Consider the following 14,025-nt stretch of genomic DNA (forward strand, 5'->3'; position numbering starts at 1 on the left):
CAATAATAATCTAAAATTTAAAATTCTCTATCCAAGTGAAAACAAGTTAGGACACAAAGCAGCAACAGCGTACAGTAGTGATAATAAAACCCTTCTAATACATGCATTCTGCAGGTACGGGATAGCTTGCTCTTAGAACCACCAGCAGAGGACATCATCCCCATTCACGACATCGAAACTTTGTGGCCTTGTAGGTATAAGTTTGCAAATCTCAACAATAATGAAAACAAAGCTAGTTCATTCATTGATACACCCACTTCTCACTCCTTCCAAGGAAACGAGGCCTTAAACTCTTAACATTAGCATTGGTTATCCTATAGTTTGTATACAAGATAATTAGTTTTTATTCCCTGTTCTACTATATCTTTGTCATTAGCTAATTAGCTAGATGATCAGTAAATTTTCCCTAACTTTTAAAGTTGCAACAGCATAACTCATGGGAGTATGATGTTTTGTTCAAACTATATTTTTGTGATTAATATGAGATTATTTTTATCTCATAGACATATCTGAGAGAAATAACATTATGACAAAACCAATTTTTTTACACAAGCCTGTTGTAATTATTTTTATTCACAGCTCTGAATTTCTTAGACATATATCTTATATCTTGAAGACAAAAACAGAAAAGCTAAAGGTGAGAACGCAAACCCTAGCTTTCACATGGATACTCTTTAACTGAAAGCTGGTTCAGCACTGAAGTCTGATAAGTGTGTACTACTGTAAACTTTGTGGCAGATGGGTATAGGGGTGGGGGGAACCACCTACTCACTTTTTCTCACCTGGATTTCCTTACACATGGCAGCACTATGCTCTTACGCTGAATATGGCAGTTATGGAAGCTGAATCTCCAAGTATTTTTTGGTTTGAATGGTTGCTGACTTTGCCTGTTCATTGAGTGTTAATGACTGCTGTAAGAATGTAGGTGTTTAATGTTAATAACTGCTGTAAGACTGGAGATGTTTAAAACTTCTAATGGTAAGAATGATCAGCAGAAGTGTCCAGGTCATAATTGTATGTGCTAGGTTGCCCTCATTTTTGCTGTGCTTTTTGCAGAGGTCAGGAATGCATAGCATCTCTAAACTGCATGGTATCTCCTCACTTTTTAAATAGAGGAAGGTTGGGGCAGCAGTGCAGAAACATTGGAATGATGCTAAGGACTCTTATCTACTATTTAGTCTCCTAAATTCGTTAAGTATCTGTGAAGGAAACTGTAGCCAAGGCTACAGGGGCAGCTGTGTCATCAACTAGGGCTTACAAAAAGATCTGAGCTCTTCCAAATCCTCATCAGGTTCCCAGCATTCTCCTCCCTTGGAAATGGTCAGGCGTCTTCATGGCCCTATCAGTTTTCCAATTAGGCATCTAGGGGGAGGACACTGAAATTGGCAATCATCCTCTTTCTATGCCACAAGTAGTGGGATGCCTGTCATGCCACTGGGCAATATGGCAGTGACAAGGGCCACAGCCCTGAATAGTGTGTATCCTTTATCAGAGTTACAGGCTATCATTCAAGGACTATATCCCTCCCCTTCTCACAGGCCAATCCTCTTTCCTTACCACTTTTCAAGATTATCAAAGTCTCTTGCTGTCAAAGAGGGGCAAACATAGCTGGAAAACCATTTTGGAAGTTGAAGATTACTACTCGCCAGGCTTTTATGATTCTCTTCCTGTGGAAAAGAACCTGGAAGTTGAAGACCAGTCTGACCTCTTGACAGAAGTTTTATATCAAACTGTTTAGGATTGAAACATTTTCTATGCTGTTTTTTAATAGAACAGACAACTATATGGACTGATAGATTTGAAGGATGTGTTTTTCCAGGTACTCACCCATCAGGACTCTTGGAAATACCTGCACTTTCCTCTATGACAAGACTGCCCACCAGTTCTAGGCCCTGTGCTTTGGGCTGTCATCTGAGAAACAATTGCCCACAGTTGGAGATCAGCTTCTCTCTCTCTCTGTTGTGATTGGGGAATTGTAATAAATGTTCTTCTACCCAAACAACAAAGTAGTTGAGCATGATGATAGACATGATGGGGGGGTAAAGGTTCTGACCCCGACACTTGAATTATGTATTTCATGGAGAAATCGGTACAGTTCCAGAAACTACCACCTTGAATTTGGCTGATCCTTCTAAGTTGTCTGTTGTCATTAAAGAAACAAGTGCCACATTGGAAGGATCCAGCTGTACTTGTTTCACCGTTACCTAAAGGAGCACTAGTTACCTGTCTCTGATCCTACAATACTTTCTGTACTCTTAAACTAGTGGTTGTATATCTGCTGACCTCTCCCCTGCCCCTTCCTCCAGGCAGATGTTTCTGTCCACTAATGCATTGAAGGGTGGGTGGAGCACACCTGAAGTCTTGTTTGTCTTGGGAGTGTAAGTTTGAGTGGATTCTCACCTGCATATCATTTTCAAAACAGGCGAGACACATTGGCTCTGCAAGCATTTTAAGGTAAGGATTTTAAGGAAATTATTAAATGCATCACTAAATTTAAGCCATAAATCCAAGCTCTGGGGCACTTGTAGCCATCAAGCTTTTAAGACAAAAAAGGAGGTGGAGTGTTGGGAAGCAAAGTGGACAGATCCAGTGGACAGATCCAGCAAGATAGAAGAAAAGAAGTGGGAATAGATATAGAGTGAAAGTTGGGTGCAGCAATGGGCTGAAGAGATGCTGCAAACACCTTTTAGTAATGCCCACTGTGCATCTAATGAAATGCACTGACAGCACTACTCCCCTATGGAGACCACATGACTACAATCGCATACACAGTCAGCCCCGGTATTCTTGGGGAATATGTACCACAACCCCCGTGAATAGCTAATATCTGCAAATACTGAAAACCCCTCTAAAAATGACAAGTGTGTGCTAGGAAGATGGTAAAACTTTTCTCACTCCCAGAAGATGAAGTAACAAAGTCCTGAATCCTCCGTCTGACCCAAGAACGAGGGGGAGGAGGAAAAGATGATGGCGGAGGGGAAGGAGCTCTCTTTCTATGACACTTCTTGCTAGAAAGTACAGATACCTTTCACAAAAAACAGAGTCCAGCCTATCAACCACCACTTGAAGGAACATCTCGGAGGGCTCAGCAAGCGACTGCAATGACGTCATAGACGAAAATGGTAATGATAGCACAGCAACAAGCAATGGAAGAGACGACACCACAGCCGACATCATAGGCTGAGAGGATGCTGGGAGGGATGCCATGGCATGTGGAATGGCAGCAAGAGTCGATAGCCTCACTGTTGGCGAGATAAAAGACGACCCAGTAAATGTCATAGTTGTTGATGTCGTCCCACTATGTGGCAGCACAAGTCAAAGTAGTGGAGACCTGGAGGAGGATGGCAAGCAGACATGAAATGCAACAATAAGCCATCCAAGGAGATTGAACCCTGTAGGCCTAGGGACACCCAAACAACCGCCATCTTGTGGGATTCTGTATTTAAAACAAAGGAAGATGATGAAGTTGCCTCCTCCCTCCTAGGGGGGAGATTGCCTCCCACGAGAGAAGGGGGCCACGTTATACACAAAATCACTCTGTGCAACTCCTCATACTTCCAAAGACGAATTAATGGAAGAAAAGGAAGGAGACAGGGCGTCAGAAGTAGCACAGAACATTTCTGGGAGATAAAGATGCCAAACTGTCCACTTGTGGAGGTGAGAAACCTTCCCAAGAAGGACAAGTAGATACTCTAGGGTGCTCCCTCTTGTTATAGAAAACCTTCCACTGCGACACAGGCCAGGAATGACACTCCGAGCATGGGTTAGTGATAGTACCTAATTAAATTGGAACAGCGTGGAATGGGGGTCAGTAGTGGAGGACAGCAAAATCCTTGAACATGGAAATCCTGGATACAAGCGTTGACGGGGCCTAAAACTCTTGGTGGAATCCATGATAAAGGACAAGCAGGCACATACACTGAGAGCAAAGCACAAATAAATCATGGGCTAACTAAGAAACTGGCTTGGGAAGGAGAGTGCAAAAAGGAGACTACTCTCCAAGGCGGTCAAAGAAAGACCGACGCGTCATGAGGGCCCAAGCTCTGTTGGTGACCAGCTTCCACCATTTTTACGCATGAGTTGCCAGATGCCACAGATTCCTTGCTTTACAATCTTTGATTGTTTTAACCAGTTTCCAGCTGGCGCTATAGAATTATGCTATTGTTAAGACCTCAGGTTTGATAGATATGGAAAATACATATTAAAAATTTGTCATTTTGATAGTTCAAACAAAAAAACCCTCTGAAAATGCTTATATCTGGTATGAGTATTCTGATAGTTTTATCACAAAAATTTAGTCACAAAAATATGAAAATACAGTAATCTGTGAAAATTTCTCGAAAAATACAAGAAGGTGAATTTTCTGTGAATAATGTGCACTATATATGTTCCATAGCAAAATCCACTAATAGACAAGTCCATGAACAATACGGGTTGACTGTAGCAACAAACAATGGGATAGTCTCCCTCTTCATCTACAGGTTGACAAGGCAAGTTTACAAGTGGGCAGTTCACCATGCCATCAAGCTCTCACCTAGGTACATCATGAGTCACTGAAATGTACTGATAGACCAGCTGAGTTGCAAAATACAAGAAGGTGAATTTTCTGTGAATAATGTGTACTATATATGTTCCATAGCAAAATCCACTAATAGACAAGTCCATGAACAGTACGGGTTGACTGTAGCAACAAACAATGGGATAGTCTCCCTCTTCATCGACAGGTTGACAAGGCAAGTGTACAAGTGGGCAGTTCACCATGCCATCAAGCTCTCACCTAGGTACATCATGAGTCACTGGAATGTACTGGTAGACCAGCTGAGTTGCAAAAGCCAGGTCATAGGGATGGAATGGTCCCTAACATCTAACAGCAGAAGACTGTTTGAGGTTAGGGAAACCCTGTGATCAACCTATTCACCATGTGGCTCAACAGGAAGCTCCTGGTGTGTTGCTGACATTGCTAGACCTCTGTATTGTGTTGGAATGTACCTTCTACCATCCCAAGGACAACCTCACGTGTTTGTCACTCCCAGTCTCAGGATGACTAGTGGGTCCTTGCTACCCAAAGCTGGAGTAGTAAACCAATCTATAAGGTCTTCCCATTGAAGTGCTGCACAAGCTTATCTTGTGGCATACATTGCCTTATTAGTCATCTGTTGGGTGCAATTTGCAACTGGGGACAATCTGGCAACTTTTGTGAGAAGCTTTTCTTATATCATTGTGCAGGAAATGTAAGGTACTGTCAGGGAATTCACAGCAGATCTCTTATCAGGTAAAGTGGCCCATCTTCTGTTGTTAAGGTTTCCAGTTAGAGCCACTCTTCTGTAGATTGCAGTTTCAAAGCAACCTTTGCAGAGACAAACATATATTTCTGTGGTAAAGGATTGCTGCTAAGCCCTTTCCCAGGGTTTGTTGCTAACAGGCTTAGACCACTCTGCCTTGATTGAGGTTCCCATGCTCTCTGATAAACTTTGAAAAATCTCCTACATTGCAAACTCGGGCCTCTGAAGTGGGATGCGACTTGTAGTACTCCATAGTCTCACCGAGACACCATGGGATTCTTTGAGGTCTGGGGTCAAGGTCATCACACTCAAGACTATCTTTCTTACCTAATGCAGTACTTGGAGGGATGGGGACCCTTCTTAGTCTTGTTTGTTCTTAAATTTAGGGCAAACACTGAGAAACCCATCAGTCCTGATAAGAGATTAAACACATTTAGATTACCTCCTTTCAAAACTTTGTACTTGTGGTGCTGGGGTGTTCAGTGCAAATTTAGTGGTACTCTATGTGCATAAGCTAACCAAACATCTGGGGGTATATCCACAGTCTTGTGCTGGGATGGTACAACTAAGCTGCTGCTAAGGCTAAGGAATACCTTTCTCCTCAGATGAAGTGGAAGTATCTCTGGTGCGGTATAGAACGTGAATGAAAACAAACTATATTTCCACAGATACTAGAGACACCCTTGTAGATAGATTGCTTTAAACTCTTCTGCTTCCATACTGAAGAATTTAGCTACTGCAGGAACTTGTTCAGCAGGCTACAGTCAGTGATCAATTGAATGAATGCTACACCATCAGCCTAGAACTGCAGTTCTGGATGATGATTGATGTCCCTTTGTCTGTCAAAAGGGGAAACACTATTCTTTTAATGCAGGTTTTCCATCTAGGGGTCACAAGATCATTCTTGAGCGAGGGTTTTAGTATCATTTATTTAAGCAGCCATTTCCAACTAAGTTCAATCGGCTGCCTTGAGCGAGGGTGTTGTAACCATATATTATAAAACAAGGTAAAACAAACTTTTGAATGAAAACTTTATTGGTTGAGCGAGGATGTTGTAACCAACAAATAAATTTTCGTTCAAAAGTTTGTTTTACTTTATTTTTTAATATATTTGACTGGCCATTGGTTGAATTAGTTCCATTATATATGCTGACATTCAATATTTAATCATGCGGCTACCATAATTTCACCGCTGTTACACGAAGCAACACTGATCATCAGGCCATGGCAGTATAATTTTACTTATTTAATAGAAATAGTTATAATAATGTATTTTTAATGGAAGTAGCAAATATATTACAGTGAACTGCTATTTTTGTACTAGGATATTATGTACATATGATTAGGGTTACCATACATCCCGGTTTGGCCCGGACTAGTCCCAGATTTTAGGCCTTGTCCTGGGCATCCCGGTCAGTCAGAAAAATGTCCCAGAATGTTCAGGACAAGCAGTCAGTCACCCAACAATGTTCCAATGTTCCGTGGGAATGTGTGCATACAGCAAATTAACAGTGAAATATTGTTTGCATATAGACTTTGGACCTATCAGAGCAGAAATGCCTAACAGATTTGGAAGCAGAAGTGAATAGCAAAAAAATTGTTTTCATATAAACTTGTGACCTGTCAGAGGAAAAAATGTCTTAACAAATGGAAGGAGGAATAAATAAAAACGTGTAAATAGGTTTGGGACCCATCATTGATTCCTGTTGTATTGTCTTTGGTTGATGAAAATATGGTAACCCTACATATTATTGAATAAAAAATTTTAAAGAGCCATCAATAACATTGAGTTACTGAAGGGGTCGCAGTATGAAAAGGGGTTGAAAACACTGCTTTAAACAGATAAATCCCCCTATAACCAGTCTTGTCATATGATGATGACAGTGTAACCAAATATAAAATTGGAGCGTCTTGACATTGCCTATAGTCAGTTCAAGCCAGTCTAGCACTGCCTGACTGATATATTATTACTAGGATGAAAGAAAGTGAATTGTACAGCTTGCTCATTAGATTTTATTTCGCTGATTTCTTAAAACTAAAAGTGCCATTATTGCTCATAGAAGAAATAAGAAAAAAAGAAAATACCATGGACAAACTCAAATATGCACTGCTGGGTGGTCAATCATACCTATATCAATGTGATTTTTGGTGTAGCTTATACGCAACTAGTTTCTTGATTTGAGGCTTCGTATTGGTCAGAGATACCTTCATATCATGGAGTAACCTAATTTGAAGGTGGTTCTGGGTAGCAGTTTAGATTTGGAGTATGGTGGAGAATTCCTTGTCACAGAGGAAGGTAGATAGAAATGGGATGACCATTTCCAATACTGTTCTTGTTAATCCAAGGTAAGCTACCAACTGATCACACCAGAAATCTGACAGTCGTAGTGTGCAGAATTTTGTCTGACAACCCTGGTTCACCTACAGATCAATTAGCTACTCATTTATGCTGTCATTATCATCCATATCTGCCAAAAAGGGCTGTTGTATCCATTCTGGAAATGTATGAGTCATGGGAAAGTATTGTGCCTAGTGATCTCTAGGAGCTAGAGGTGAGCAACAATATTTTCTACAAGCACTGGCTTGATTGGCTTGTCTTCCAGTTTGTAAACCAAGAAAGGAAAGTTCCTCACATATCCTCCAAGGATTCGATGCTTTCACAGTGACAGTTTCTTCCTGAAGGCTTCTACCTTCTGTGTACAATCAATACTATTAGCAAACATGCCTTACATGGACAAGTTCAGGTCATTCAGATAACTGAAAATGTCCTCCAGGTTGGAAAATGATGATGAAAATTTTCTCCTCAAAATTTTCCGTGAAATATCACTGATAGTCTCGGGGAAATATTGCAATCTCATCAGTGAGCTCTGCAATACTACCATGTATGTGCCTCTAAGCAACCCCTATAATTGATTTCAGCACCCCAGGTTGGGAAAGACTTATCCAGCAGTTCCCCCATCTATTGGTAAGGATGGCTTTATTTGCTGTTGTGGAGAGAGCCCAAAAGTTCTGGTGCTAAAGTTAGAAGATTCTTCTGGCTCATTCTCTGTTACTAACACTTCTTGTTGGGTTGAAGTCACTGAAAGATGAACAATTTGCAGACCAGGTCTACACTTTTGTAAAGGAAATTTCATCCTGCACCACTGAGCTACTGGCTTAAATGATGCAGGAAACTCAGCCAAGCACACACAGTTCCAGGACTGATTGACAAAAACTTTCTTTGGGTGACTGAAGGAGCACGTGACAAGGGTATCACAACTGTAATTAAATGACTTCCCAGGTAATGAGCAACAAAGTAGAAGAGGAGCATAAAAAGGTCTTGTTTTTACTAAGCATAAAAAAAAAAAAAAAAAAAAAAAGTCTTGTTTTTACTAAGCATAAAAAGGTCTTGTTTTTACTAAAGTATGGGCTCTCCCTTCGATTATGATGCAACTGTTTTTCTTTCGAACAAAGAGACAGTTTATGATTATCAAAGATTCCCAACAAAAGATCAATGATTATGACAACAGCCACAATCCCTGGAAAAATTTTTCTTGCAATACTTTGTCTCTGGAGGGCCTGCATCTCTGTCTACACTACCACACCATGTAGGAACCCTCTAAAGGACTGTCAAAAATTTCCAGAGCTGAAGTAAAGGATGTGTTTCAGTCTGTGATGATGCAGCAGCAAAACCAATTGTAACAGCAACTGGAAGAGGTTGTCCAACCAAACATTCGGTCACAACAGGTGCAGCAGCAGTGGGAGGAATGGCATTACGTATCTGAAAAAACAAACAGCCTTGCTGTAGCACCAGTCTAGAGCGGGTCTAGGACAACTGGCCAGTCGGCCGTGGTCCAGCTGGCCGTGGCTGACTGGCCGCAGCTCAAGTGGCCGCTGGGGACGACTGGCCGCAGCGGTAAGAGAGAGAGAGAGAGAGAGAGAGAGAGAGAGAGAGAGAGAGAGAGAGAGAGAGATTTTTATTATCTTTTGAAGGAAGCTAGTGCTTATTTATTTTTTTGTTGCTGTTGAAAATACCCTTTTGATTTTTGTTATTGTTGTTATTGGTTATAAACTCTTTCGAAGAAAACTGGTATTTATTGTTATTAATGGTTGTAAACTATTTTAATTTTTTTTAAATGAGAGCTTGATACTTTGCCAATTGGACTGTTTCCTTTTTTAAATACATTGTTGAACTTTGTAATTATTGTTAATGGTTGTACACTATTTATTTCATGTATGCATATCATTTTTGAAAAGAGGTTTTCTCTAAGAAAAGAATAATACTTAAAAGGTAAATTTTGTTAAACAGCTGAATTACATGTTACATAAAAGCTGAATTACTGGAATAAAAAATTTAAGAAAATAAAAGATAATTAAAGATAAAAAAAGTTAAATTTCACTAAAAAGCTGAATTATTGAATAAAAATATCAAGAAAATAAAAGATAATTAAAGGTAAAAAAAGTTAAATTTCATTAAAAAGTTGAATTATTGGAATATAAAAACTGCTTAAAATAGCTGCTACAAAACTATATATCTTAAGAGAAGTTATGAGCAATTCCTCTCAGATACTCTAAAATATTTCTGTTCTCAAACTGTAGCACTACTGATTTTATACGAGCATCAGCTTCTCGGAATTTCTTGAATTTTATGGGCGGTGTTTGACCAGCAATCAACTGTTCGTAATAAAGACCTCGTCCTCGCTGCACCCTTTTCAAACTATCGATAAACTTCCATATTGTTGGATGTTGCATCCCTAGTTCATTTTGCAACCTACGATGAGCAGCTTCGGCATGATTGTTGGTTCTATCCTCATCATTTATACATCGTTCGTAAACATTCCAAATGTGTAACGGAAAAAGGGGAGAACGTCTGCCATTGCCCCTTCTGTTCATTCTTCCAACATAATTGTCTTCCAGCCAATCTAGAAGTTCTAGAAATTTCTGTGGAAGGTCATCTGCTAATTCCATTGTAGTTGCTGTAATACGATCGGGTGGTACAAATGCTAAGGCAATTGTCATTTTAGCACGCAGAGCAAAACTGGCATCAGTATTGTATTGTTGAGATAATCCCAAAGATGGTAATTTTTTATAGACATTCTGCGCAAAGTGGAAAAAACAGCCCCTAATATTAGTAGATGGGAAACATTATTGAAGACTTTTGAAATGCCCTATTTCATAATCACTGTATATTACTTCTGGCTGTAGACTTGGTTGAATTTCTAAAAGCATAGAAAACAATTTATCTTAAGTTGTACGTAGTTTATTTGGAAGTAGCGCGTAGATAAACGGATGCATACCACCGTGCATCTCACCATGAATCACATACACTTGACAAAAAAGCGGTGGAGTGATTTTGAACGTCCCATCAACAAAAACATTCTATACTTCCTTAAGTAAATGTGTCTTGCTTTCCTTTCCAAATATAGTGATTCTGGCCATGATGAATCTTGGTTTGTCTGCTAGAAGAAATTTTCCTCCGATCCATAATTTTGAATATCAACAGGGAAATAACCAATTACTTTCTAAAGATGTAGGATTAGGAGGGATATGCAGACAAATCTTTACGTTCCTTCTCTCACCAATTTTTCGCAAAGCGCTATGGACTAGGCATGAACTCCTTGGCATACTTCATTAACATTTTCTTAAAACATTCATTAATTCCCCACAACAGATTGTTTGTTCCATTATTTGGAAGTAGCGCGTAGATAAACGGATGCATACCACCGTGCATCTCACCAAGAATCACATACACTTGACAAAAAAGCGGTGGAGTGATTTTGAACGTCCCATCAACAAAAACATTCTATACTTCCTTAAGTAAATGTGTCTTGCTTTCCTTTCCAAATATAGTGATTCTGCAGGATGAATCTTGGTTGTCTGCTAGAAGAAATTTCTCCGATCCATAATTTTGAATATCAACAGGAATAACCAATTCTTCTAAAGATGTAGGATTAGGAGGATATGCAGACAAATCTTTACGTTCTCCTCTCACCATTTTTCGCAAAGCGCTATGACTAGGCATGACTCCTTGGCATACTTCATTAACATTTTCTAAACATTCATTAATCACAACAGATGTTTGTTCCATTCTTTCTCAAGCCCGCAATTTTATTTTCAATACTATTTTTCCTTTTTTACTTGAGTGGGGTCATCATTATGCGAATGCTCATTGATATTTTTTACAATTTCACCATTCTTTACATGTATTCTCGCCTTACATAATCTTCTCCTTTCACATCTCCAAAACTCTGTGATATTATCAGCTCCATGTCTATCAAAAACGTATATATAGCCATCTCTCACAAACTTTCCTTTGCCTCGCTGTGAGAGTATACCTGATGCATTGTAGAAGGTTTACTGCAACTGAATATTTTAAACTCTAAACTTAAAATCAATATTTCCTAAATAGGTAATCCTAGCCTTTCCAAAAAAAGGAGAAGAAAATAGTTTACAACCATTTTTGTGAAGTAGCATTGTTTCCTTGTTACTTGTTAATTGACATTTACTGTATTCAAAACCATTCTTGTAAAATAGCTGGGCCATGGCCAGTCGGTCGCGACCAGTTGTCCCATTCCCGTCTAGAGCTGCTGCAGAATGACTAAGAATAGAAAGAATAGTCAGCAATAGATGCAATAAGCACCAATAGCAGGGCATTCAAGAACAGTTAAGCAAATGGACATCAGAGACATTCCAAGAACAGCAGCAGCCAATGTAACAAGCAAAGGTATTCACAAAACATGGTGAGCAGTCATTACAGGGATATAGGGTGCAAATCGCGCAGCAAGCAGTGAGGTAACAGGTTCAGTAACGGCCAGATACCATCAGAACAGTGGACACACAAGACAGCAGGCAGTGCAGCAGATGTAGCAGCCACCTCTGACAACCCACAGACGTAGCAGAAACTCTGTGTGTGTGTGTTTATTGGGCAAATTGACCACTGCCGAAACAACCAGGAATGCAAGAGCAGTACTGTTCAAGAACAGGAGAAAATTGCAGCTGCAGTAAAGAAACGGTATGTCCAGGAACAGATGAGTAAGTCTCCCCAGTGCTGCAGGCATTATACATACAAGCTGACTATACAGGAGTATGTGAAGCAGCTAACTTCAGATAGGACAGACACTGTATGTGTAAAAACAGTAGCAAAGTGACCACTGCCGGAACAACAATCAGGCTAGGGCTGTATATGAAGGAACAGCCACTTCCAGTACAGCAGGAAACCTAGGAGGTGTAGATGCATGAACAGCACTGTTAAGAACAGCAAAAAGGGGAGGAGTAGCAGACATCAATGCAGCAGCAACAGGAACAGCAGTATGAGTTAACTGATGCAACAGTAATAGTCAGAGCAAGATAGGCAGTCATCATGTTTCTGAAGTAGTAAGAGCAGCAGGACCATTCATTCATTCATCAGTGCAGCAGAAAAGGCACAATCGACAAGGCTGGTCTTTGGTGCAGCCAAAACATTTGAAGATGTCAGATCTGTTATTAATGCTATGGCAGGACTGCTCACAGGAGCAGAAACAGCAGCATCAGCCGAAAAGGCCATCAGTTCAGAAAGCACAGCAGTCAGAATAGGCACAGCCAGAGCTACCAATGGTAAGGTTATAGTTGAAGCAATAGGCAAGAATAAAAACACAGTACAGCAGGTGACTGAAGAACAACCATAGATGAAGCAATTATTTGAGGATATCTCATTAACACCAGACATCAATACATAAAATTTCTCCTTGAGCAGTAGGCAACAAGGCAGCAATGCAGTCATTAAGTACAGTAACTGAGTGGCTGGTGTCAAAACAGGAATCCAGTCATAATGTACAGCCAGCAGCATAGGTAAGCAGAAAAGAAGCAGAAGGGAGCTGTCCAACTACTTACCAAGACAGGAAGGCTGATAGCTGTGCCACTATATAGAGGTGGTGGCAATTTTAGAAGGGCAGACTAATTGCTGGGCAGAGCAGCTAAGTGGCCATTGTTGAGATACATGGCTGGAAGACTGGTGCCCTTGCCCTTTTTGATTAACATTAATTGCAGCACCCCACCTCCTTGTCCTATATGCCCCTTATAAAAGACTTTTAATGGGCCATCCATTCTTGGCAGCTGTAACAGGTAAAACTTTGAGAGCAATGTTACTTGTAGCACATACTGCTTAATAGGTGAGGGTACATTTCAGTGATGTATAACAATACAGCAGGTACTTGGAAAGCCCTGTCAAGTTTGTTTAAATAAAACTCCTGATGATCAGAGTGCAATACAGAATTTTACATCGTAACCTTGCATATACATATAAAAGTAATTGACTGAATTTGTACTAGCACAACTAAAAAGCAGAAATCAGTAACAGTACCAATGTAAGTTAATAAGGTGGAATTCTCATAGAAGGTGATAAGTCAGCGACTGTTGTATAGTAATAGCTGTTAAGGATATGCAAAGCAAAGATGTTGAAATCTCTCATCTTTCAAACCAGCATGGGTATGAAGTTAATTAAAGAATAACGCATTAACTCCAAAAGGTTAAATTCAGTAATTAATGCAAGTTAATATAAAAGAATACTTGCTGGAAGACAAAGATAAACTCTGTGAATAATCTGATTATTAATATGTACAGTGATGCTCAAATCTCATGTGACATGACTCCATAGGATTTCGTTCAAAATTCTCTAACTGGCAACCTAGCCTGCTCCATATTTATCTATTATTTCAATGCGCAAATGCGATTATTGCATACATTAAGGCCATAATATGTTTCATTAGAGTGAAATCTGTCATATATT

The 14,025-nt window shown here is 39.8% G+C and overlaps 1 protein-coding gene across 4 annotated transcripts in view; it reads left to right on the forward strand.

The window, feature by feature from the left end:
* The window catches only part of LOC135195660 (dipeptidase 1-like), a 333,274-nt gene extending 322,585 nt beyond the window's left edge, over positions 1-10,689 (forward strand). For all 4 annotated transcript variants that reach the window (XM_064222030.1, XM_064222031.1, XM_064222029.1 and 1 more), the window contains one exon: positions 115-10,689. In XM_064222030.1, the coding sequence (XP_064078100.1) occupies positions 115-297 (183 nt within the window). In that variant the 3' untranslated portion in view covers positions 298-10,689. The remainder of the gene's footprint in view (positions 1-114) is intronic.
* The last annotated feature ends 3,336 nt before the right edge of the window (positions 10,690-14,025 follow it).

This window comes from Macrobrachium nipponense, chromosome 16 (assembly GCF_015104395.2).
Source record: "Macrobrachium nipponense isolate FS-2020 chromosome 16, ASM1510439v2, whole genome shotgun sequence".
NCBI lineage: Eukaryota > Metazoa > Arthropoda > Malacostraca > Decapoda > Palaemonidae > Macrobrachium > Macrobrachium nipponense.